The sequence below is a fragment of the Equus przewalskii genome, chromosome 23 (genome assembly GCF_037783145.1).
Source record: "Equus przewalskii isolate Varuska chromosome 23, EquPr2, whole genome shotgun sequence".
Taxonomy (NCBI): domain Eukaryota; kingdom Metazoa; phylum Chordata; class Mammalia; order Perissodactyla; family Equidae; genus Equus; species Equus przewalskii.
This window is the reverse complement of record NC_091853.1, coordinates 21,749-45,212: the sequence shown is the minus strand read 5'-3', so window position 1 is coordinate 45,212 and position 23,464 is coordinate 21,749. Positions and strand designations below refer to the sequence as shown.

General features: G+C 53.2%; 1 protein-coding gene across 11 annotated transcripts in view; it reads left to right on the top strand.

Annotated features, from left to right (window-relative positions):
• The window catches only part of PIK3C2B (phosphatidylinositol-4-phosphate 3-kinase catalytic subunit type 2 beta), a 61,527-nt gene that overhangs the window by 28,990 nt on the left and 9,073 nt on the right, over positions 1-23,464 (top strand). For 8 of the 11 annotated variants that reach the window (XM_070591389.1, XM_070591386.1, XM_070591396.1 and 5 more), the window contains 20 exons: positions 8-71; positions 1,509-1,655; positions 2,281-2,314; positions 3,196-3,391; positions 4,445-4,567; positions 8,007-8,174; positions 8,745-8,856; positions 10,015-10,157; positions 11,406-11,594; positions 12,627-12,720; positions 12,876-12,970; positions 13,414-13,594; positions 14,356-14,463; positions 15,093-15,185; positions 16,014-16,143; positions 16,997-17,133; positions 20,845-21,014; positions 21,511-21,667; positions 22,003-22,112; positions 23,107-23,308. In XM_070591389.1, coding sequence (XP_070447490.1) covers positions 8-71; positions 1,509-1,655; positions 2,281-2,314; positions 3,196-3,391; positions 4,445-4,567; positions 8,007-8,174; positions 8,745-8,856; positions 10,015-10,157; positions 11,406-11,594; positions 12,627-12,720; positions 12,876-12,970; positions 13,414-13,594; positions 14,356-14,463; positions 15,093-15,185; positions 16,014-16,143; positions 16,997-17,133; positions 20,845-21,014; positions 21,511-21,667; positions 22,003-22,112; positions 23,107-23,308 — 2,653 coding nt within the window. The remainder of the gene's footprint in view (positions 1-7; positions 72-1,508; positions 1,656-2,280; positions 2,315-3,195; positions 3,392-4,444; positions 4,568-8,006; positions 8,175-8,744; positions 8,857-10,014; positions 10,158-11,405; positions 11,595-12,626; positions 12,721-12,875; positions 12,971-13,413; positions 13,595-14,355; positions 14,464-15,092; positions 15,186-16,013; positions 16,144-16,996; positions 17,134-20,844; positions 21,015-21,510; positions 21,668-22,002; positions 22,113-23,106; positions 23,309-23,464) is intronic. The other 3 variants (XM_070591392.1, XM_070591388.1, XM_070591394.1) reach the window with 1 other exon arrangement.

Below are 23,464 nucleotides of genomic sequence, written 5' to 3'. Positions count from 1 at the left end.
TCCCCAGGCAGGCCCTGAGTCTTCTGTTCGACACTTACCACAATGAGGTGGATGCCTTCCTGCTGACTGATGTGAGTACAAATCCTTGGGCTGGCCCAGCCACCTTGAGTTCCTCCCGCCTCCCCCCGTCCTCCTGGGATCAGCCAGCCCTACAGGGACCTGGAGTAAAGACACTGAAAATCTATCAGCAGAGCACTTCTTTTCATTCCCCTAGCTCATGGGCGAACCAAGACTGCCGGCTCTTGGACAGCTGGCAGGTGTGGAGAGAGGGGCTCTGCTCCTTTGGAGAAGTAGGGCAGGAACTGTGGCCCGATCCGTCTTTCTGGAGTAGGGCGTCTCCAAAGCTAAGGGACGTAGAGTTGTCGCCCCAGCTGCTGGCCTTGGAGGTGCATTGGAGTTTGCCCCCTGTGAGCAAGGCCCGGGAACCGCTGACTGGAGAGGTTCTGATGCTGGAGTCACAGGTGGAAAACCATTGGGAGGTGAGAGTCGCAAATGTGGGGAGGGGCCAAGAGTCCCCCCACTTGGACTCACATGGAGCTTAAAGCCTCACAATCTTTGCCCGAAATATCCTGAAGCTAATGAAGCTCAGACAGTGAACTTTAGCTCACAGTGAAATAATCCCTGTCTCATTGATCTGGTTAATAGTGGTCTGGACTCCTCCCTGTTGGGGAGCTCTGCATTATATCTCGTTCAACCCCTACCACTGCCCAAATCCCTTCTCTAGTGGCCTCTGCTCCAACACGTACAGTGACAAGGGGAAGTTCTCTGAACACCTTTTCTGTGCTAATCTGGTCCTGTGTTAGTGGCTGCTGTGGGTAGAAAAGCATGAGAATTGTCTTAGCCTCAGGGAGCTTGTGTTCCTGCTAGAAAAATGGCGTCATAAAGCTATTAGTAGGCAGAACAGGGTGGTACATGAGTTAATCAAGCACTCTTGGAGAGGGAGAGAGAGGGCACTGGCTGGGACGGCTGTGGGAAGGAGGCTGGATTTTAGCTGGTCCCTGATTGAATTTACAGAGGTAATCAGGGCAGGGCAGGTGGAGGAATTCCAAATGGGAAGACTGCAGGGGCCAGTGTGCAGAGGGGAGCCGATGGTGCAGCATGCCTGGAACTGAGATGAGACTCATCTGGAAACTGGGTGGAAGCAGGAGAAGTAAGCCTGGAGGGCAAGTGGAGCCCAGGGTGGTCTCCGGCCTCCTTGTTGTTCCCTGTGGATTGATTTTCTTGAAACTGCACGTCTCTGGGGAGACCTGTATGTGTTTGTGTAGTGTGAGTAGGCTGGCTGAGAAGGGAGGCTGAGAGTAGGGGCAGGTGAGGGAGATGGCTGAAAGAATTGTGGGGCCACTTAATCACTAGGAGCAATTGTTCGCTGATACTAGATGTTGAAAATCAAGCATGGGTTCCACTAGTTACTCCTGGGGATCATGAGCCCTGCTCCCCCAAACCGGTTCCTTCAACACTGTGAGTGCTGGAGGCCCAGAGCGCTAGCCTTACTCTGCTGCCTCCCACAGGGGGACTTCCCGCTGAAGGCTGACAGGGTGGTCCAGTCTGTCAAGGCCATCTGCAACGCCCTGGCCGCGGTGGAAACTCCTGAGATCACCAGTGCTCTCAACCAGCTGCCCCCCTGCCCCTCCCGCATGCAGCCCAAGATTCAGAAGGTAATGGGCTCAGGGATGAACCTGGGCAAGGGGACCCGAGGAGTTACCTGTGATGAGGTGTCCACCCCCTAAAGGGCTCTTCTCTCTACCTCCATCTTGTGTGTGTGAACAGTTCAACCACAGGAGTTCTTGGGAATGGATGCCAAGTGTGTCCCCTCTTCCTGAGGGTGAGGGTGGGCTGGGGTCTGCCCCCTGGGGCTGATTGCTGGGAGCCCAGTTCCAGCAAGGCTTTATTCACAGTCCCTGAGCCATTGGGCAGTTTGCATGTCCAGCAGGGAGCAAAACCAAAATCTCCCTCAAGCCAGGGACTCTGTGACTCCACAGTGGGGGGCCGTGTGCTGAGCAGACAGGGCCAGCACAGTGGGCTCTGTGATCTGAAGTGGAGAGGCCTGAGGGTTGGGGTGTCTCATTTGGGTGGACATGGTGATTTTGTCCTTGGTCTGCCTCACACTGTCTACCACATGGATTTGGTACAAACCATTCCTCTATCCTCCCTGGGGGATCTCTGCTCCTCAAGTTTCAGCCCCTTCTGGTCCAGATGAGCACAGCTTGAAAAGCCCTTCTTCCAGCTGTGATGGAAAAGGCCATGGCCCTGATGCTCCCCTCTCTCCCCTTCCCCCCACAGGATCCCACAGTCTTGGCTGTGAGGGAAAACCGAGGTAAGGAAACTGCTCTCCATCTTTTTCCAGTAGGGGCAGCTGAAAACTGGTCTCTTCCCAGATTCCTTTTTCTCCCAGGCCCCCTTGATTTATGGGTCCACGTCTGCCTCTGTGTGTGTGTTTTCCTATAGGAGGCATGGACACAGCTGGAGAGCACATTTCTTCCCACAAAATGTTTTCTCAGTTCTTTACTGGTTATTCCTGTGGTGTCCCTGGGAGATGGTGATGAGGTGGTAGAAGTGGTGGGGTGGGGGGTGAGACAAAGTGAGCCCTGGGTTCCAGATGGGAAAACTCTCACTTGGAGAGGCTATGATTATTCTCCAGATGGCTCATAACCCCTGCGTTTCCAATTTAGGATGGGCCTGAGGAGAAGCTGATAAAGAATTTTTTACTAGGATTCCCCCTTGGGTCTTTTCAAGCAGAACTTTGTCCTACAAAGCCCGTATCTCTGGCATTCTCGGTCATTGAGTCCCAATCTTTTGGATTTCATGGACCAATAAAATGTCCCAAAAAGTATTATTTTGAGGACCAACATAGAAATTGTCAGCTTTCATTTTGCCAAGCAGTGACTTTTTTAAAGTGACTATTATTATTTCCACTATTTCCCCAAAGAAAGGACATTTAACACTAAATAGGTATCAATACATAAAAATAAGGACAATGTTTAAACTTAAAAATCTACCATTTTATGAGAAGCTCATGGCATGCGCCTGCTTTTTTCTCATCCCACCACCATTGGATGAGCTTTGCCCCAGCTATGAGAAACCTACTGGTATTTGGGGCCTGCTGTCCTAGGGTGTCCCATCCTAGTCAGTGCCATAGCAACAAGATGGAGCTTGTGAGGTCTCACAACTTTTCCTTCTGACCCCTGCATTTCACAGAGAAGGTCGTGGAAGCCCTGACAGCTGCCATCTTGGACCTGGTGGAGCTGTACTGCAACGCGTTCAACGCAGACTTCCAGACAGCAGTGCACGGGAGCCACAAGCATGACCTGGTCCAGGAGGCCTGCCATTTCTCTGGGCCCCTGGCCTTCACTGTCTATGCCACCCACCGCATCCCCATCACCTGGGCTACCAGGTCAGTCCACTGCTGAATGGCCTCCAGGGAGCGAGCTGCATTAGACTCAGATGGGCTCTCCCAGCTGCATGACCCCGCTGTCTTAAGTTTAGGCTCTGTGGCATTGTAGTGCACTGGGGCTGAGGGGGTGAGCCATGTGCTCGAGGGGGCCGTGGGCTGAGACACCCCAGAGGAGAGAGAAGGTCCTCTAGGAGAGGAGAAGAGGCAGCAGCAGCGGTCAGTCCTGTCCTTCCCTCTCAGTGCTGGCTGCAACGGCATCCCTGCCCCCTCCCATCCAAGGCTAGCTGAGGGAGACAGGGCGACAGATGGCCTCTTCCCAGATCGAGTGCATGCCCCACGGCCAATGACTGCGCCCTGCTGCAGACACACAGTGGGAGGGGCGGGGAGGTGGGAGATGACCCTTTGTCTGGAGTCCTTAGGCCTGCAGGGGTGGGTGGAGGGGCACGTTCATTTTGTAATCCTTGGCTCCTCTGCAGGGTCCCCTGGCATCCAAGGCCCGGGGAGTAGGCATGCGGCTCTGCCCGCCCCCCGCCCCTTCCGGAACCCCTCCCTTCACTCTTTGTTCCTCAGTTAATGTATTCCTCTGGGCGACTGGCGGAGAACAAAGGAGGCAGCCTGGGAAACCAGGGCCTTCTCTGACCTCTTCTGTCAGGCACCTGTCGCGAGCCACAGGGACTCCCATGTGTTGGCATTCATGTCGGCATATGTCGTTCCTCCCCCACCCTTCTCACCTGCTCATGCGCTTGCGCATCCCGCACCCGATGGGCTGGAGCTGACTGAGGAGGCGGCTCCGTGGCTGGTTCCCGATGAGGAAGGAAGAAAAAAGCGTGGAGCTAGCCTGGAGCCTGAAGCTGGGCAGAGGGATCCAGATTGAGTTGCTTCTCCTGGAGCTCACTTCCACAAATCCAACCTGGCTGTCTTGTCCAGTGACCCCTAGTTACAGTGCCCAGAGACCAGAGGAGTTTTCTAGGGGAAACGGAGCATGGCATAGGTTGGGTGACTGGGATGGGGTTTGGGAGCTGATTGTCCTGACCTGCCTCCTTTCTCTTGTAGCTATGAAGATTTCTACCTCTCCTGCTCCCTCAGCCACGGCGGCAAGGAGCTGTGCAGCCCCCTGCAGACCCGAAGGGCTCACTTCTCCAAGTACCTCTTCCACCTCATCATCTGGGACCAGCAGTAAGCCCTCCCACAGGCTCCCTGCCCAGCCACTGCACATCCATCCCTACTGGGACTAGGGCTGCCTGCGGAGATTAAACCAGGCTCCTGTCACTAACCCTAACCAAACAAGTCAATCAGCCTCTCGAGTCTCTGCTTCCCTAACTCTTAAATGGAAACAAGTATAATTTCTACCTCTCAACTTATGAGACTCCAATGAGAAGTGTCCATAAAGGCCATTCGTAAACCGCGAAGGGCTACACAAGTGTTGGTTGTTGATTACTAGTTTTAATAATCATTCATCATTTTGATCTTGTCTCCCCTCAAAGGTTTAACTAGTCTGAGGGACTCTCATCCTCTCCCTTCCTCCCATGGTTTCCATAGAATAGGGACAGGGAGCTGTGCTTTCTCTCATACAGATGGAGAAGGGAAGGGTGTCCAGAGGGAGGACAGTGGGCTTGGAGCCATGGGAACCGGGCTCCCTTTCTAGCTCTGTCTCTAGTCCTCGGGTCTCTTTGGCCTCTCTGTACCTTGGTTTCTCAAACTGTAAAGTGGGGACTTTTTTTTTTTAACTCAGAGGCAGTTGTGGCATTGAAATGAAATAGGTTATAAATATAAACATGTAACCACAAGCACAAGATGGTATTAATCACGGTTTATTAACAGTGTCAGGAAGGTAAGCATCAGCCAAGCAAGGCAGGAAGGAAATGGAGGCGAGCATGCTTCGGAGGGTGGCACTGCAGGTGTTGCCTGCCTGGGCCTTTCTGGGCTGTGCGCTGCCCTCCCTCCAGACAGTCAGAAAGCCCCGTGTTTGCTGCCCCCAGCTTCACTTCCCCAGAAGTGACTACATCTGAGTCCTTATTTACAGAGCAAAACTGCAACTTCAGTGTTTGGAGTGCAGATGGATAAGAGTGCAGAGGGCCCTTGGGGAGGCTAAGGATGCTGAAATAGGTAGACAGAGTCCCGAGATGCTCTGAGTCTGGAGATGCTCGCTTTACAGGTAGACAGCTGGGAAGGCAGACCCTTTCTCCTGTCTTCGCACCTGCATAATTCTTAGAACAGTAAAGGTGTAGATAAAGTCCTTTAGTCACACAGCCTCCAGGGCAAGAGAACCGCCTTGGAGGCAGGATGGCTGCCTTCAGTGACTCTGGAGTTGCACCAACCCTTGGGTGCCTCCGGCCTCAGTCCCTGCCGCTGCCAAGGGAGGGGTGTTATGCAGTGCTCCGGCCCAGACAGCCCCACCAGAGTGGCTAGACCCTTTTCCCATGGAGTATCGGAGGTAAAGAAGCAGCCTGGCCTCTGGGTCTCATTCCGCTCCCTGTCTGAGATCTCTGCCCCCAATCCCAGAGGGCTGGATCCCTGCCTAGCACCTTGTGGAGCAAGCCCTGCCTATCCAGATGCTCCATGGCAGACCTCTTCGCACTTTCATGGTCAAGACCAAGGTCTTTGGGAGAAGGCGCTGCAGTGTAGGGCTCAGAGCACAGGCTCCGGGTTCAGTCATCCTCCCTCCTTACTGTAGATGCAGCCGTGGGCAGGTCATTCAGCCAGAAGTGGACATGGTCCTAGGGCCTACCCTACAGGATTGTTTGAGAGCAGGTGGGACATTGCAAGTGAAGAACTTGGCACAATACCGAGCACATCATCAATGCTTTCTTCTTAGCTGGGGGAGCCCTCTCGGTTCTGGTTTCTGTGTTCCAAGTGACTTAAACAGTAACTGATAGATGGAGATATCTGTGCACAAAAATACTGACCATGTAGCCCAGTGCCAGTGTCGTAGCCACAGTGCCACATAACAGAGAGTGCCTGGACAAGGGGCACACATATCACACAGGTGGAGCTCTGTCCCCTTTGCACTGATGAGGAAACTGAGGCACAGAGATGTGAGTAGTTGCCCAAAGTTGTGAGTGGCAGAGCCAGGACCGGAACCTGCACATCCTAGGAGTCCTTCCTGGAAGAGGCAGTCCCCGTGATGTGCTGTTGAGGAATGGGTTGCAGAGGGAAGCAGAGGGGTTTCTCAGACAGGGAGGAGGTTCAGGGCTGCAGCCACTATTCCGGTTATCCTGAATGACCCTGGCTGAAGGTCTGTGGGGAGGTTTTGGAATGCCAGAGATACTCGAGAACTGAGGAGAAGGGGGCCTCGGCTAGGTCTAGGGGTTAGGGTTTCAGTTAGAAAGTTTCCTTACACCCCGTTTTCTCCAGATGTGAAGTTAGCTGCCTCCTGGGTAAAAAAAAAGGGAGGGCTCAGGACCCGCTGTCTCCTCTGCTCTGGGGTCAGCTGGTTCTCACTGCACCAGTGCTGGGGTCAGTTACCCTCTCAAAATAGGCCCAGCAGCCGTGCGCTGCCACCCCTAGCCAAGCGCTGGCCAGCATATCTGCTGGCAGCTGGAGGGGCCCTAATTATAGCTGTGGGCCCCCAAGGGTAGGGGCAGCTGGGACAGAGCTGGGCTCTGCCAGTCTCTGGCAGGAGGGAGTGCCTCATCTAGGTGGCGATTTCCCTGGAGGAGTGAGGGGCAGCAGTGGAGGGAGACTGCTGCCCTTGGTGGCCACCCTGCCTCTGTGGCCTCTGGCATAGAAGCTGCTGGCCTTGTGCCGGCCAGGAGGGTGTGACAGTGTGGACTTTGGCCCAGGGACAGCTTCCCAGAAAGGTAATGTGGGTCCTCCCTCTCTTTCCACAGCTGCCCTCCCCTCTCTGCCTCACCGCACCCCAGCTCCTTGTCCTGGGCTTGGAGGGAGTGGCGGGCGTGGCTCAGGCAGAGGGAACACCTGGGCTGGGCAGTGGCAAGGCTTACTCTCCGCGCTTTCGGCCCTACCAGGCTACTTTCTCACCCCCTCCCCTGGGGACTTTGGGAAGCCCCTTCTCTTTATCCCTTTGGCTTTGAAAATGTTTTAGGGTGGGAACCAACTGTCTTGTGGCCCGGGGGTTAGTTTGAGAAGGGGCCGGGAGAGGAGAGACAGGCAGGAGGCCCGTGAGGGGTGTGCATGAGGGCCAAGAACTCGCTGCTGCTGCTTCCTGGTTCCTGTCAGCGGCATGAAGTGGGGGAAGGGTGAGGATACTTCCATGGAAAAGGATTGTCAAAAGGAGCAGCTTCCTGGTGGCCCCCTGCAGGAATGCTAAAACGAGGGAGGCACATGGCTTACAGTGGGGCCTGTGGTCCCCCAAACGCTGAGACGGCTCTAGCAGTGAGGTCTGTCTGGGTGCCGTGCGTAGCCTCAGAGTCAGAGCGTTTGCCTCGCTCTGCTGAGAGGCTGCGAAGATACCATCCTGTGCTTCTGGGAGCATCCAGTGGAGTTTTGCCTCCAGTTTGGGACATGTCCTCGTTCTGCAGGAGGGCTTCCCCAGGGAACACATCCGATATCCTAGAGGAGGACGAGTTCTCAGCCTCCGGTTAACTTCCTGGGCTGCCTGTCCCTTGAAGCCACAAGGGCAGCACTGCCTGATTTGGTTTCCTGTCCTCCCTAGGATCTGCTTCCCCGTGCAGGTGAACCGGCTGCCTCGGGAGACCCTGCTGTGTGCCACTCTCTATGCTCTGCCCATCCCCCCAGCTGGCGGCTCCTCGGAGGCCAATAAGCAGCGGCGGGTGCCTGAAGCCCTGGGCTGGGTCACTACCCCACTCTTCAACTTCAGGCAGTATGTGGCCCCCGGCAGCAGCTGCTTGGCCTTGGAAGGGAAAGAGGGGGATAGAGAGAGGGTCCTGGCTGCCGTACTGGCCAATGCCCCTTGGAAGGGTTGGCCATGTGAGGCTCGCCAACAGGGTCCAGAGGGTCCCAGCCCTGGTGGAGAGGACCAAGGCACAGGACGCGAGACCAGGACAATTGATGTAACCAAGGGTTACTGGGCGGGACTGGTGGCACAGCACGGTTGGGCAGGGGCATGGAAGTGCAATGTTTGGGTAACGTGTTATTTGCTCTTGTCACTGGAAGGACTTTAGAGGTCACCTAGTCCAGCTCTCTACCTCATGAAGGCATCCGTGCCACCAGGCCATCCAGACCAGGGTGTGGTTAGCTCAGAAAGGCTTCCTGGATGGGGTGGGCTTTTCTAAGACTTGGAAGAAGGAAGAGGCCATGTCTAAGGGAAGAATGAGAGAGAGGAGCTGGGTGGTGGCTTCAAGAAGAAGGCAGGTTTTTGAATCAAGAAGCCAGAAGAGAACCATCTCAGCCACTGGGTTTTTTGGCTCAGCCCACCCTCCATCCTCCTTAGAGTCCTGACCTGTGGCCGGAAGCTTCTGGGCTTATGGCCAGCAACACAGGAAAATCCCAGTGCCCGTTGGAGTGCACCTAATTTCCACCAGCCGGATAGCGTCATTCTGCAGGTGAGACCCTAGCCCAGTCCCTCCCTCCTGCCCACCCATCAGGACCACTCCAGATCAGCTCCAAGTCTCCCCTGCGGTTTGGGCTGGAATTTTGTGCATTGGATGATGACGTGACTGAGGCCACGGGGTGAATATGGTTAGACCCGGAGTGGGAGTGCGAGTTCTGTGGAATCTACATCCCGTCTGCCGGAGGTGAACTTTGATTTCCAGGAGCCTGAAGGCAGGGTCTGAGACCCTCCCTATCCAAGGCTCAGCTCCTCGGAGTCCCGTATATTGAACCCTCATATTACTAAGTCTGATCCAGTCTGAACCGTGCCCTCGGTGTGTGTGGGGGACCTTCCCTCAGCCAGTCACTCCATGCTCTAGTGGGCTGGACCCATTCTCTGGGGGGGGGAGGAGGAGGAACTGGTCAGGCCCAAGGTCTAGTTTCTGGCTCCCCTTTCTTGTGGTCACGAGTTGCTTTGATATGGAATATGGAATGTCAAAGTGGGTATGGAATGAAATGGAATGATAATAGAATGAAAGCTCTGAGAAGCAGATGTTTCTACGTGTCTTATTTACTACTCTCTGCCCAGGCCTAGAATGATGCTTGGTGCATAATGGGGTTCAATGAACATTTGCTGAATGAGGGAACATAGAACTCCTTTCGAGTCCTGGCTCACTCAGCTCTGATATCCATTTTAGGAGGATGACCATCTGGCAGCATAGAACAAGGGGACTGAATATCGCGGGCTTTAGAGTCCATAGGGCCCTCCCTGGCATGTGATCCCACATCCCATCAGGCAGCAGTGCCCTACAGGACCACACTGGAGGCTCCCAGTGGCTCCGCCTGGCAACGCTTCTGTTCAGAGTCCTGGCCTGCGGCTGGCCCCTCACCTGGATGCATCTTAGCCCAATTTCTCTCTTTCCCATTTTTCTCTCTTGCTCTTTGTTTCCTTCTCATTTTTTGCTGGAAGTTACAGCTGGAGGGGACTTTAGAGATCACTGAGTCCCCAACTGGGGACTAATTTACAGACAAAGAACCCAGGGAAGGGAGGAAAAGAGGGAAGGAGAAGGGCAGGAATGCTGGTGTGTGACAGAAGCTGGAGACCCAGGTTGGTGGCAGCCCCCACTCACCTGCCTGTTCTCTCTCCACCATTCTCTCATGCCGTCCCCCAGATTGACTTCCCCACCTCTGCCTTCGACATCAAGTTCACCAGCCCCCCTGGAGACAAGTTCAGCCCCCGCTATGAGTTTGGCAGCCTCCGGGAGGAAGACCAACGCGTGCTTAAAAACATCATGCAGAAGGAGTCCTTGTACTGGTGAGGCCCGGGCATCGCCCAGGTGTGGCTCAGCCCACTAGGTCTGCCGCATTTTGTCTGACCTTCTCTCCCCTGCCAGCTAGGCACCTGGCCTCCTGCTTTGGGAGTAGAGGTAGGATGGATGGGGTGGGCATTGCCACCTAAGCAGGAGGTAGTGGAGAGAGGGCTCTGCTGAGGATAGCCCCAGCCCTTTTTTCATGAGCCGACATTAGGCAAAGTGGAGAGGTGAGGGTCAGGATTAGATCTGGGAATGCCTGTCCCCTCACTAGGGACTTGGCCCAGACCCGGCTTGGCAGGAGGACCAGAGCTTTGCCCGACACCCCAGATAAGCTGTCTACTACTCACTGTCCAGTGGGGCAGCTGGCTGCCATCCTCACTACCCTGCTCCCACCTCCTGCCCCTTCCACACCCATAGCCTTAGGATTTCTCTGGTCCTGTCACTTTTCAAAAAGCATCAGGTGTCAAGGCCAGCTGGCAGCTCTCAGGAGTTAGCGAGTCCAGCTGACCTCATCCTTGAGGCTGCTCCTCTCACCAGGATTGGAGAAGAGTAGATGAGCTGCAGGAGCTGGTGGGACCTGGGCTCCTCCTCTGCCTGCTCTCTCTGGGTGCCTCTCTGGCTCCTGCGTGGCCCTGCACAAGTGGTAGCTGGGGAAATGAGAGACAGGCTCATCTGTCCCCCATGTCCCACCCAAGGCGGCCAGATCAGCTGAGTGCCTGCAGAGCTGCCGTTAGACTCCTGATCGCAGGCCAGGCCCAATTAGCTGCTGGTCCTTTAAAATCTCCAGCTGGCCCCCGGAAGCCCCAGGAGGCCTCTCAGCTGCCCAGACCCTGACCTGTGGGGACCACCGCCCTCTGGTGGCCCTTCTTGGGAGTGGTGCCCTCAGGGCATCCTCAGGATGGGTAGCATGTGTTGCCCTTGGCCCTTGCATTCTTCCTTGGCCTGAGATGTCCCTGAGTCAGGATGCAAGATGAAGTTTGGGCCCTGGTGTCCACACTCAGCTTCACACGTTGCAGTCATTAGGGATCTTTTAAGGACGCGGATGCCTGGCGTCCCCAGACTTGCTGTCTTGCTTGGTGTTGGGTGTGGCCTGGGCAAGGGGATTTTACACAGCTCCTCGGGGGATTGTACTGCGCAGCAAAATCTGGGAAACCACTGAACTGGAGAGAAGGTGGCATTCTCCTGGAGAGTAAGCACCCTGTTCTCTGGCTGACTCTACTTTCTCGCCTCCCCCTCCACCCCTACCCCAGGCTCACTGATGCTGACAAGAAGCGCCTGTGGGAGAAGCGATATTATTGCCACTCGGAGGTGAGCTCGCTCCCCTTGGTGCTCGCCAGCGCCCCCAGCTGGGAGTGGGCGTGCCTGCCCGACACCTATGCTCTCCTGAAGCAGTGGACCCACATGAACCACCAGGATGCCCTGGGGCTCCTTCATGCCACGTGAGTTGTTACCCCACCTGTCCTGACCACATGTCCTTCCAGAAGCTGGGCCAGCATGCCCCTTCCTGGCCTGAGTCAGCCCTGGGGACCATGGTAAAGTGGGCCTGAAAGTTGGGGCTTTTCCCTCTTCTCTCTTATTTTTTCTTTTCCTCATTTTCCCTCAACGTTATATAATGAACATTGTCAAACATTCAACAAAATGAAACTTTTGCAGTGAACATCCATCTGCCCACCACCTGGACTCTGACCATTCCATTTGCTATATTGCTTTGTCACATGTGCATCCATCTATCCATCCAGCTTATTTTTTATGCATTTTGAAGTAAATTGCAGACATCATAACTCCCTCCTAAATACTTCACCTGCATATCATTAGCTAGAGCTCGTTAGTTTACGTAGAAGGGAATGCCAACCTGCCTTGTAGTGTGCTGCGTCCTGACAGATTCACACACCTCTGTGACCTGGACCTTATCCCCTGGTTCTGCGCTGACAGTCCTCTTTTCCCTCTTTCCTCTGAAGGGCTCTCTGGGGACACGGGCTCCCAGTATAGACCCTGGGCCACCTTTCCTGAATGGTACCCAGGATCCCTGGCCTGTTTCTCACCACTCTCAGTAATTAACATGGACCCAATCCACACGTCTTGCCTTCAGGACTTTTTGAGGCAACGGTTTTGCTAATCTCTGCTAAACTCGTGCTGCCAAGGGTACCGGCTGATGTAAAATTCCCTGGTTCTCTCACTTGCCTGGCAAGCTTTGCATTACAGGATGGTACCAAGACACATTAATGCTGTAACCCTACGAGGGCTCTTTGGTGATGGGAATTTCTGGCGCGAGGCTAACTCGGACTGTGGGCCAGGGCCATTCTCAAGGGTTGCTGTCTGGTTGCTTAGGATTCTTCTAGTGGCTTTGGCAGATTCTGGGAGTCATTGCCTTTCCTCCATCCGTGCCTCTGAAGCCCAGGGGTGGCGTGCTTGCTCACTGCTACACTCAGAGCCCGTGGCTGGGTCGTCAGGTCCTGGGCTCTGTCTTGCAGCTTCCCAGACCAGGAGGTGCGTCGCATGGCTGTGCAGTGGATTGGCTCGCTCTCGGACGCCGAGCTGCTCGACTACTTGCCCCAGCTCGTGCAGGTGGGTGGACTGGCCTTCCCTCCAGTTCTCATGGTCCCACCACAAGCCCCAGGTCAGTCTGCGGTCTGCCCTTGGAACCCAGGGTCCCAGGGGCTCGTAGTGGTTGTGGGTTACAGGCAGTGGGTAAAGCCTCCTGTTGGCTCCATCCCAAACAGGCCCTGAAGTATGAGTGCTACCTGGACAGCCCCCTCGTGCGCTTCCTGCTGAAACGCGCCGTCTCTGACTTGAGAGTGACTCACTACTTCTTCTGGTAAAACTGCGCGTGCAGCAAGGCGAGGGCTTCCCTTGGGAGTGTTCTGCTCTGCTGCAAGCGAGGGGGAGTGAGCTCCTGGGGCTCCAGCATGTGATGATTTCCACAAGGCCTTGGGTGGCTCCCCTTCCTCGGGGGTCTCCGTCCACCCCCGCGTGGCACAGTGAGGATCATCCCTGGTACTTCCCTCCCACACACAGCAGAAATATCAAGGAGACCAGACACAGAGGAGCTTCACGCTGTCCTTAAGGGCACAGTAGGACCAGCTAGAATATGATGAACACCTCTGTATAAACTACGCGTACAGAGTCTATTTTCCCTCCCATGTTTGGGGTGGATTTTCCAGGGAGCTGAAGCTGGGTCTGACTCCCCCCACCCCCAACATACACACCCTTGCCTGTGATCCTCTGAGCTCCTGACTCCCCACTCCCTCTGCCTTGCAGGTTGCTGAAGGATGGCCTCAAGGACTCTCAGTTCAGCATCCGCTACCAGTATCTGCTGGCAGCCTTGTTGTGCTGCTGTGGCAAGGGGCTGAGAGAGGAGTTTAACCGCCAGTGCTGCCTCGTCAGCACCCTGGCCAAGCTGGCCCAGCAGGTCCGGGAGGCCACCCCATCTGTACGGCAGGTGAGTGGGGTGAGACCGCCTCTACCCATTTCTGGTCCTGGCTTCTGCAGCTAGTCATTAACTTCATAGGCATCCTGACCAGCATGATGGCACTTGACCATCCTTGGTTTAAGGGCTGGAAGGAGATGACTCTGTCAGTAACCTACAAGGTGATAGTCTGCCAGCTCGATACAGCCCATGGATGTGTTTTGTTTGACCGGCAAAGCATTAAAATTTTTATTTAACTATTTGCCTTAAAGGCTAAGCACAGTTGTGTAAGTTGTTCACTGCACTAGAGCACCAGCGAGAAGGGGCATGTACAGGCTGAAATCCAGTCATACTTTGTTCACTTGCTCTGAGCCATGGCTCGAGGCTGTTGCCAGCCAGAGGGGGCACCTTTATCTGTTTGCACAAAGGGGCTGTATCAGGCCAGCAGTGTTCCTGGTTGCTATCATTTAAAAACTGGGAGATTTTAATGTCCAGATTGTTGACCTATCTTGGCAAGAGCCTGAGCAGCATCTCCCCCAGAGACACAGCCACCCTCCTTGCTCGCCATGGCCTGCTGCGCGCTGTTCTGCCATCCACCCAGCCGCTCGGGTTTAGGCTCGCTGCCTAGGTGCCATCCCAGGCTCGCATCTGGCTGGATATTGTCCTTCCTGGGCTCCTCGAGGCTGTCCGCACTTCCCAAGGGGCTGTTTTCCTGCTGGGTACCCCCCTCTAGGGGGCTGGTTCTGCGAGGTTGGCCTGTGTCTCACCGCGCTCTCCATCTGCCCTCCTGTCAGGGCATCCTCCGCTCGGGCCTGGAGGAGGTGAGGCAGTTCTTTACCCTCAACGGCTCCTGCCGCCTTCCGCTCAGCCCCAGTCTGCTGGTCAAGGGCATCGTGCCCAGGGTGAGTGACTGGTGGGGAGGGCTCTGTGGAGGCAAGGTCCTCACTGACCACCTGGCTCTGAGAGACAGGAGGGAGAAAGGCATGGCTGGGCCTCTTCCCAGCCCTGACGTGTATGGACCTTTGCCTGACAGCTGTGGAGGGTGGAGGAACTGGGTTGGGGGCTGGGTAGGTGCCTCTCCCCGTGCTGTTGGGATGCAATCCGGAGCGGTGGTGGTGATCGCAGCTCTCAGCTGCCATCTGCTGTGCACGCCCGTGCCCGCACTGGTCTGAGTGCTTTATGCTGGCTATCACGTTCATCCCCACAACTCTGATGAAGTTGGTATTGTGAGCCCGTTTACAGAGGAGTCACCTGAGGGACTGGTGACTTGTCAGAAGTCACACAGCTAGTGAGCTGTGTGCAGAATAAATCGAAGGGATGGGAGACCAGATGCCAGAGCTGAGGTTGCCAACAGCAGAGTGGGATGACAGCAGTGGGGAGGGAAGGAAGGAAGGAATGTGGGCTCCTGAGAAATCTGGAAGAAACAGCGAGCAGCTGGACTGGCAGCAGCTTGAGCGAAGGTTGAGAGGCCACGTTCCTTCCTGGGTGTGGGCCAGCCTGACCCTCATTGCTACCCTCTCTACTGTGGCAGGACTGTTCCTACTTCAACTCCAATGCTGTCCCCCTCAAGCTCTCCTTCCAGAATGTGGATCCGCTGGGTGAGAACATCCGTGTCATCTTCAAGGTGAGGACACTTCACTCAAGCCTGGTGGGACGAAGGTGGCAGAGAGAAGGGGAGGAGGGAGCCTGAGTGTGGCAGAAGCAGTTCTCTTCCCACTGTTCCACGATGCCAGTTTACAATGTGAAAGACATCAGGTGAACCAGGAAACAGACTAACTCTGCATGGCCCCAGAGCGCTACGAGCAGAGTGTAGGAGGTGTAGGGAGGCAACTGACAGCTCAATACATGGAAGCATTTTCTAGGGGGCAGACCTGCCCAACAAGGACATGGATAAGATGGTGATCTGCTTCTCCCTGGGGATGTTCAAGCAGAAGCTGAATGACTACATGGCAGCCATGTTGAAGAGGAAATTAAGATATCAGGTGTAGGTTGGACTTACGAACCCTGAGATCCTTTCTAGCTGATACATCCGTGATCCTGAGAAGTAAATGATAGTCTCAGAGTATATAATCTTTTGGGGGAGAGGAAATGCACGTATGTGACTTAGTAACTGATAATATACATTTGCTGTGTGTACATTGCAAACCCAAGGTATAAATGCTCAAGTTTAAAAAAACGTTGATGGTCAGAAGGCCTGCACGAAGAGTAGGAACTTGAATTCAATTCACATGGAGCTGTGGGGTTGAGGGATGAGCTGGAACCCCACATGAACAATTGTGGTTACTGGCCCACCTCTGTTTGTTTGACCTGGTGTGAGCTGAGTAAGTGGCCAGAGGTGTGAGGTGGGGGAACTGGGTCATCACTTGTCGCTGTAGTTTGGGGCAGGGTTGCCCTCCTGGGAGATGTGGGAGCCGGGGGAGACGGGTCCTGGTCACTGTCTTCTTCCCTGCAGTGCGGGGATGACCTTCGCCAGGACATGCTAACCCTGCAGATGATTCGCATCATGAGCAAGATCTGGGTCCAGGAGGGGCTGGACATGCGCATGGTCATCTTCCGCTGCTTCTCCACTGGCCGGGGGAGAGGTCAGTTGGGCATGGGTGGGGCTGCGCATAGGCGGCTGGTGTGGAGGGCACCCTTGCTCACTGCCTCTGCCTATTCGCCAACGTGAGCTGTGTACTTCTCCAGAAAAACAAAACGGGCAAGAGCATTTCATTAGAAGCTATAGCACGGCCTTAAAAAAAAGAAGGCAGGGGAGAGAGACTTATAAAATAAAACAGACTTGGAGACATAACAACCAACATACTTTGTAGACTTTGGATCCCGATTCAAACAAACCAATTGTAAAAAGATATTTTTTGAGACAAATGGGGGAAATTTAAATATAGACTGGGTTAGATTGGATCAGATTAGAGAATGACTTAATTTTTTGGATATGATAATGGCATGGTGGTTGCGTCCTTGTTAGTTGTCCTTGAAATATTCAGAGTGAAGTGACAAGTCTGGGATTTCCTTTCAAACACTCCAGCCAGCAGGGAGAAGCAGGATTGGTGAGTGAAATAGATGAAACAAGATTAGCAAAATGTTGATAATTTTTGAAACTGGGTGATGGTTATGTGTGAATTCGTGACCATTAGCATTCATGAATCTGTGTTCTCTTTATTCTTATACGTATTGGAAAATTCCCATAGTCGAAGTTAAAAATGAAAAAGGAGTAGCGCCTGTGAACAGGGAAGACCAAGGACCCCCTCATATTGTGGAATCTGAGGCCTGAGCAGTGGCCTTCCTTTCTACCGTTGTCCTTTCCCCTTGTTATCGGACTTTGTGCAAATGTCCTAGAGCTGAATTTAGACGGAAGCATCCAGCAAAGCTCTCATAGTCCTCCCCCGACAGTGCCCTCTCTCTGCTCTGGAGTGACCCCAGTGCCTCCTCTCCCAGGGATGGTGGAGATGATCCCCAATGCTGAGACCCTGCGCAAGATCCAGGTGGAGCACGGGGTGACCGGCTCGTTCAAGGACCGGCCCCTGGCTGACTGGCTGCAGAAACACAACCCTGGGGAGGAGGAGTATGAGAAGGTAGGATGGGGGGCGAGGTCGGGCCTGACACTGCAATTGCTGCGTTACCGTGAGACCTGCCTGTGCACAGCGAGGACAGCTCAGCTGTGTTGGGAGGAATAAACCACCCTCGGTTGACGATGCCTCCTGACATCTAGGGCTGGCTCAAATGAGTGTTGTAAGCAGACTGGGAAAATTCCTTGGGAGCTGCTCAGGGAGCTTCACTGAGTTCCCCTGGCAGATGGAGTTTTGGAGGAGGGGGACCAACTTTTGAGAAGCTGTGTGGTGTCCCTCCTAATCGTGGGTCCTGTCCAGTTCCTCCTTTGCCCTTAGAGGGCTTCCGTGGTTCATTGAGGAACAAGGGTTGGTTGGAAGAGTCTTTAGAGATCGTTTTAATTCAACCCTTCTTTTCGTAGATGTGAATTAGGAGTCACTCAGTTGTTCCTAGTTATGGAGCTGGTTTATGGAGATGCTGTAACTGGAAGCCAGGATCCAGGTTAGATATGAGCTGGAGATGCAGGAAAGGGGCCTGACCTGGTGCTCAGGTGAAGCTTTAGTGGGTGGTAGGGCCTTGGTGGCCTGCTGTGGTCCATAGTCTAGTCTCTGGGATAATGAAGTTTAGGGGAGAGAACAATTCACAGTATTCAAACTCATAAGAGACTGAGTATATGCCAGAGTGCTTATTTATATAATTTAACTTCCAGGGCGTCCAAATACTAATTTATATTGATCAATGCATTTTATCCCCAAGGGAAACCTACGTGGACAGCTAAATTATAATCAGAATGTTGTTTAGTGAACATCTAATGAGATGATCTTAAATGGCCTTAAATGTTTGTGTCCCCAGGGTATAATTCCTGGCCTGCTGTGCTCTGTTTGCATTCTCCTTGTGCCAGCTCATCATCCCTTATTACTTTAACTACCACCCATTTGCTGCTGCCTTCCAAAGGCATTCTTCTAACCCGCTTCCGTCCCTCTAGCTTCGTACTCTGCGGCCACCTGCTTGCTGGCCGTCTCTTGTGTTGCAGCCATACCTCAAACTCGGTTTAGTGGTGCGTCACTCAGCAATGGACACTTTCTGAGAAATGCGTCGTCATGTGATTTCGTTGTTGTGTGACTATCACAGAGTGCACTTATACAAACCTACATGGTGTAGTTGACTACACACCTAGGCTATGTGGTACTAATTTTACAGGGCCACCGTCGTATATGCTGTCTGTTGTTGACTGAAACGTCATTACGCAATGCCTGACTGTATAGGCAAAACCAAGCTTTCTGTCTCTCCTCCTCCTCTTCAGACCCGCTTTTTGTGAGTTTCCTATCAGTAAGTGGTTCGACTCTGTGCAGTCACTCAAGACAGAGCCCTGAGTCTTCACACTTCCTCCTGCCTCCCCTCTCCTGTGCCCAGCCTTGTTGATTCTTCTTCCCAAGTATCTCTCAGATCTGCCCTCTTCTTTCCATTTCTTTACGCTATTTGCTGTCTGTCCCCTGAACCACGGGAATGTTTCTCCTCTCTTTGCCAACCTCTTCTTGATTCAAAGTTTTTTAATGAAGTGCGAATCACTCACGTCACTCCTTTGCTCTGAGTTCTTCAAAGGCTCCCTGTGTCCTAAAAGATAAGTCCAACATCCATAGTATTTGATGCAAGGGCTTTTGTAAGCCAGCCCTGCCTCCCCTGTAGTCCCATCTGCTGCCCCTCCCCATCTTGTGGTAGCTTACACTTCAGCTTAGGGGGCTGCTTGCATTTCCTTGACACCCTTAGATGAGAATATTCCCTTTGCCTGGAAAGCCATTTCTTCCCTTTCCCATCCCTCAAAACCCACCTCCTCTATGTTGCAAATTTTAGGTATTCTACCCTAGAGAGGAGTAATATAGATTCTTTCCTCCCTCCCACCCACCCCATATGCTATTTATATAAACATGTATTTTTCAGTTGTTAAACAGCCACTATGCAGAGGCACTGTGCTTGTTGCTGGAATTATGATTACTTCCTGCCCGTGTAATAAACAGTCAAAATATATATGATAGATGTATGTACAACAAGAGTACAAGCACACACAGAGGCTAACTCTGCTTCTTTGGATTTAATATCAACCCTTCAGAGGTAGCTGCTCGGCTCTCCTAGCCTTTCTGCTGGAATAATGCTGGTAGTTTCTTGTGTTGACTTCCGCTGGGAAAGAACTAGAGACGTTTGTCTCTTGGCAAAGAGAACACCTCATATCCTGCCAGTGAGACTCGGTAAATCAGGGGCGCCCTTTATACGGTGAGCCCTCCTGTCAGTGAGCAGCCACACCCTCATAGTTCATGTGATGAGGCTTCAGTCATTTACCTGGGCACACAGGTGTTCTGTGAGTCAAAACAGGATGCATTTCAGATGGGAAGAATATCTGTAACAGGAAGACAGATTGACGGAGATGAAGGTGAAGACTGGAGTTGATAGTACTCCTTAGTGAGTGGCTTCTTTTCATTCATTATTTCCCTTCCACAGAAATCGTCTTTTTCTTCCAGAAGATGCATTCTGTGGTTTCTTTACAACCTTTCTTTTCTTAGTTTCCTATGAATTAGTCATCTGGTTTAATTCGACAAGCAGCTGGGGGGTTTCCGTGTGTAGCTAGTTTTGAAATAGACCTTGTGGACAGCCAAGAAGCCACTGGGAGAGAAGATCCTGGACCCTGGGGGAGTGAAAAGACTAAGCCGGGAGTGGATGGTGGTGGCAGCGGGCTGTAGGGGCTCAGTGAGGGAGGAGTCAGTGTGAACTGGGAAGTCTGGGACTCAGGAAGTCGGGGAAGGATGGGGGAAATGTGCAGAGGGAGGCGGGGAGGGCACACATTCTACATCTGGGACGCTTTCTCTCACTCCCGGCTGTGTACATTCCTGGTTGGCTGTGATAGTTGTTGCCTTCGGCTGACGAGTCGTTCCTAGTTCTTGGGAAGTTCATAAAGCTCACAAAGACAATTTAGAGGGTGAAAGATGTCCACTTACTAATTCCACTTATGCTTGCTCCCTGGAAAGGCAGATAAGGGGACAGATGTTGACCAGATAAAACAAGGTTGATCCCCCCTCCCCCCATACACTCAGAAATAGCTCTAACATCTTGCCGACTGGAGACGTCTGATTTTCAAGCGTAAAACACTCCCTAGAAGTGTTAGGCTGCCTCAGTTCTCCTTTGGAGTGTAGTGACTTGAATTAGATTAGCATTTAGCTGTTACCAAGGACACTGGGCACAGGCGGGCGCTGTATTTGGGGCAGGGAGCAGGATGGAAGAACTCTGAGCGGGGTCAGGAAGGGGCCCGTTAAGTCAGCTGCCTCAGCGCTGTGCCTCAGTTAAGATGGTCACAACCAGTTGGGAAGGTTGTAAACGTCAGTCTTCCCGTCTGTTAAGGTCTCTTCAGTCTGGACTGGTGAAATCTGGGCTCCCAGATGAGTTCACTGTCTTTCCAACCAATCTTCCAAGGAGAAAGAAAGGCTCAGAGGAAGATGAGTTGCAGAGAAAGCGGTGGAGATATACATAGAAGCCTTCCGTCTCCTTACAGCCTGTCAGATAGAAGAGGTGTTCCCACGTGCAGCAGTGTGTGCATTAGTGCGTGAGGGAGGCTGAGCAGGCAGATGTGAGGTGCTGTTGGGCTCACGAGACAGAGGCCGGAGCTGGCTGGATTCAGTTTGGCTGTGGCCCCTGGAGTCCCTCCAAGCCAGCCTTATGTTCTCTCCTCCCAACCGCCTCCCCCCTCCCAGGCTGTGGAGAACTTCATCTATTCCTGTGCTGGCTGTTGCGTGGCCACATACGTCTTGGGCATCTGTGACCGACACAACGACAACATCATGCTGAAGACCACCGGCCACATGTTCCACATAGATTTTGGCCGCTTCCTGGGTCACGCCCAGATGTTTGGCAACATCAAGCGGTAAGTGGTCGCCTGAAGACAGGATGTGTGTAGGGCAGGGAGGTCAGCAGAAGTGGTTCAGAGCTGGAGCCCAAGCCCGAGATGGAAGGTGCTGCACTTCACCGTGTGGTCCCTGGGCTGAGCTCTTTGGAGAAGAGAAAACTGATGAAGTCAAGGTCTTGCCGAGCCATGCAGAAGAAGGCGAGGAGCTGCTGTCCCCTCCCTGCTGAGGACTGAGCAAAGGAAATGAGCCGGAACCACAGCAGAGGGCATACAGTTAGATTACCCAGGAAAAATGTTGTAGCTCACAGGCAAGGAACCAGTGAAGGTTGTGGAATACCTTGTCTCGGGGGATCTTTTAAGACTGAGGTAGGAAAAGAAGGCAAAGTTAGAGGAGCCCGATCTCTTCAGGTTCTCACAGGTGATGAGGGATGAGGGGGACCATCCCCTCATGCAGCCCACGAATGGGCTTCCTCCTCCATGTTGACCTTCTGCCTGTGTGTTCTCTTTGGCCCAGGGACCGTGCCCCCTTTGTCTTCACCTCGGACATGGCGTATGTCATCAACGGGGGTGACAAGCCTTCCAGCCGCTTCCATGATTTTGTTGACCTTTGCTGCCAAGCCTACAACCTCATTCGCAAGCACACCCACCTCTTCCTCAACCTTCTGGGCCTGGTGAGGAGCTCCATCCCTTTCTGAACCCCTCCTTCTCATCTGGCACCATTTTTAAGACTCCCTGTCTTGCTTCAAAGGATTTCAGGAGATCGGCTTCCCTGAGCCCTCGATAAAAGCAGGGCCCAGACACTTGGAATGGTGGTGCCTGTGCAGGTGTCTGACTTCCTGCTGCAGCCCCTCCACTTCTGTGGCCCTCCCGCCCCTGCCCACAGCATCTGCCTGCCACCCTCTGTGAGGGTTGGGGAGCACAGCTAGAGAAAATCTTGCCTATGGCAGAGAAGAAACAAGAATTCCTAGTTGGTACAAGCATCCTCTCTCCTGTGTTCTCCTTCTAGATGTTGTCCTGTGGGATCCCTGAGCTCTCAGACCTGGAGGACCTCAAATATGTGTATGATGCCCTGAGGCCTCAGGACACAGAGGCCAATGCCACTACCTACTTCACTAGGTAACACATTGTGCACAAAACGGTACTGCCCGCCCTGACTACACAACTTCCAGGCTGCCTGATTGGGAGGAGCGGGGCTCGGGAAACAGGGAGGGCTTAGCTCACATGGCAGAGCCTAAAACTGACAGCAGGGCCTGTTGTTCAGCAGAGGTTAGAACTGACAGCAGAGCCTAGAACTGACAGCAGGGCTGGTTGCCCAGCAGAGCCTGTTGCCCAGCTCTGCCTCTGACTTAGGTCAATCGCTTTGCTTCTCTCAGACTCAGTTTCCCGCCTGCACTCTGGTGCTGACTTTGTATGTGGAGGTGCTATAGTCCCTCTCTTACTTGCATTCTCCTCAGGTCTCGGTCGAAGACTTTGTCTACGGGGCAATGTATAATGTGGATTTTCAATAGTTTCTAGCTCCCTGGATCAGAGCCTTCCCCCTCGTCAAAACATGGAATTCCACAGTTCCATTTTCCCATATTTCACAACATTTTTAGGCACACTGTGTATGAAAGCAGGGAGGTGTCTATGTACTATTATCTACAGTTTTGTCCATGTAGATGATGTCTCTGTTTTATTGCTCACTCTTTTTGGAACTTAGCCAACTAAATTTTTTATTTGGGTCTAATGTAGAACTTTCCTTTTGAACTAAAATCTCTAGATTGAGTAGTGCTCGGTGAGGCTCCATTGTACTGAACCCTGAAATTCAGTTTGACGACAATATTTAGACATTCACAGGGTGACCCTCTGTGGAGTCCCTCATTCTTCCCTACCTTGGTTTAACTGTCTTTGGTTCAGGTGGGCATTGACTCAAGGATTCACAGGAATAAATGCATGTAGCTCATTGTCTCCATCGTGCTTTCTGAGGGTGTTACACAGGGAACATGGTTTCATCTGAGCTGAGTGCTCGTCTCAGGTGTCAGAGGATATTCCTTGAGATAGCTCTGTCCAGGCAGTGGGGACTTGGGTCTGCGGTTTACATCCTTTTCTTCCCATCCTCCTGCTCCAACAGGTTGATTGAGTCCAGCCTGGGCAGTGTGGCCACAAAGCTCAATTTTTTCATCCATAACCTGGCCCAGATGAAATTCACAGGCTCAGATGACCGACTGGCCCTTTCCTTTGCTCCCCGAACATATACTGTCAAGAGCTCCGGTCGCATCAGTGATGTTTTTCTCTGCCGCCATGAGAAGATCTTTTACCCCAACAAGGGCTACGTAAGTGTTTTCTCCAATCTGACCCTCTCTTGGTCCCCGTTGCCCCCAGCTTATTGGGGTTCTGACTTTCCTCACATCGACACCGTGGATACTGGAATTGACTGAGCATCCTGTGCTGGGACCAATCGCAGACCACTTCCCTCTTCCTTGCCCAAG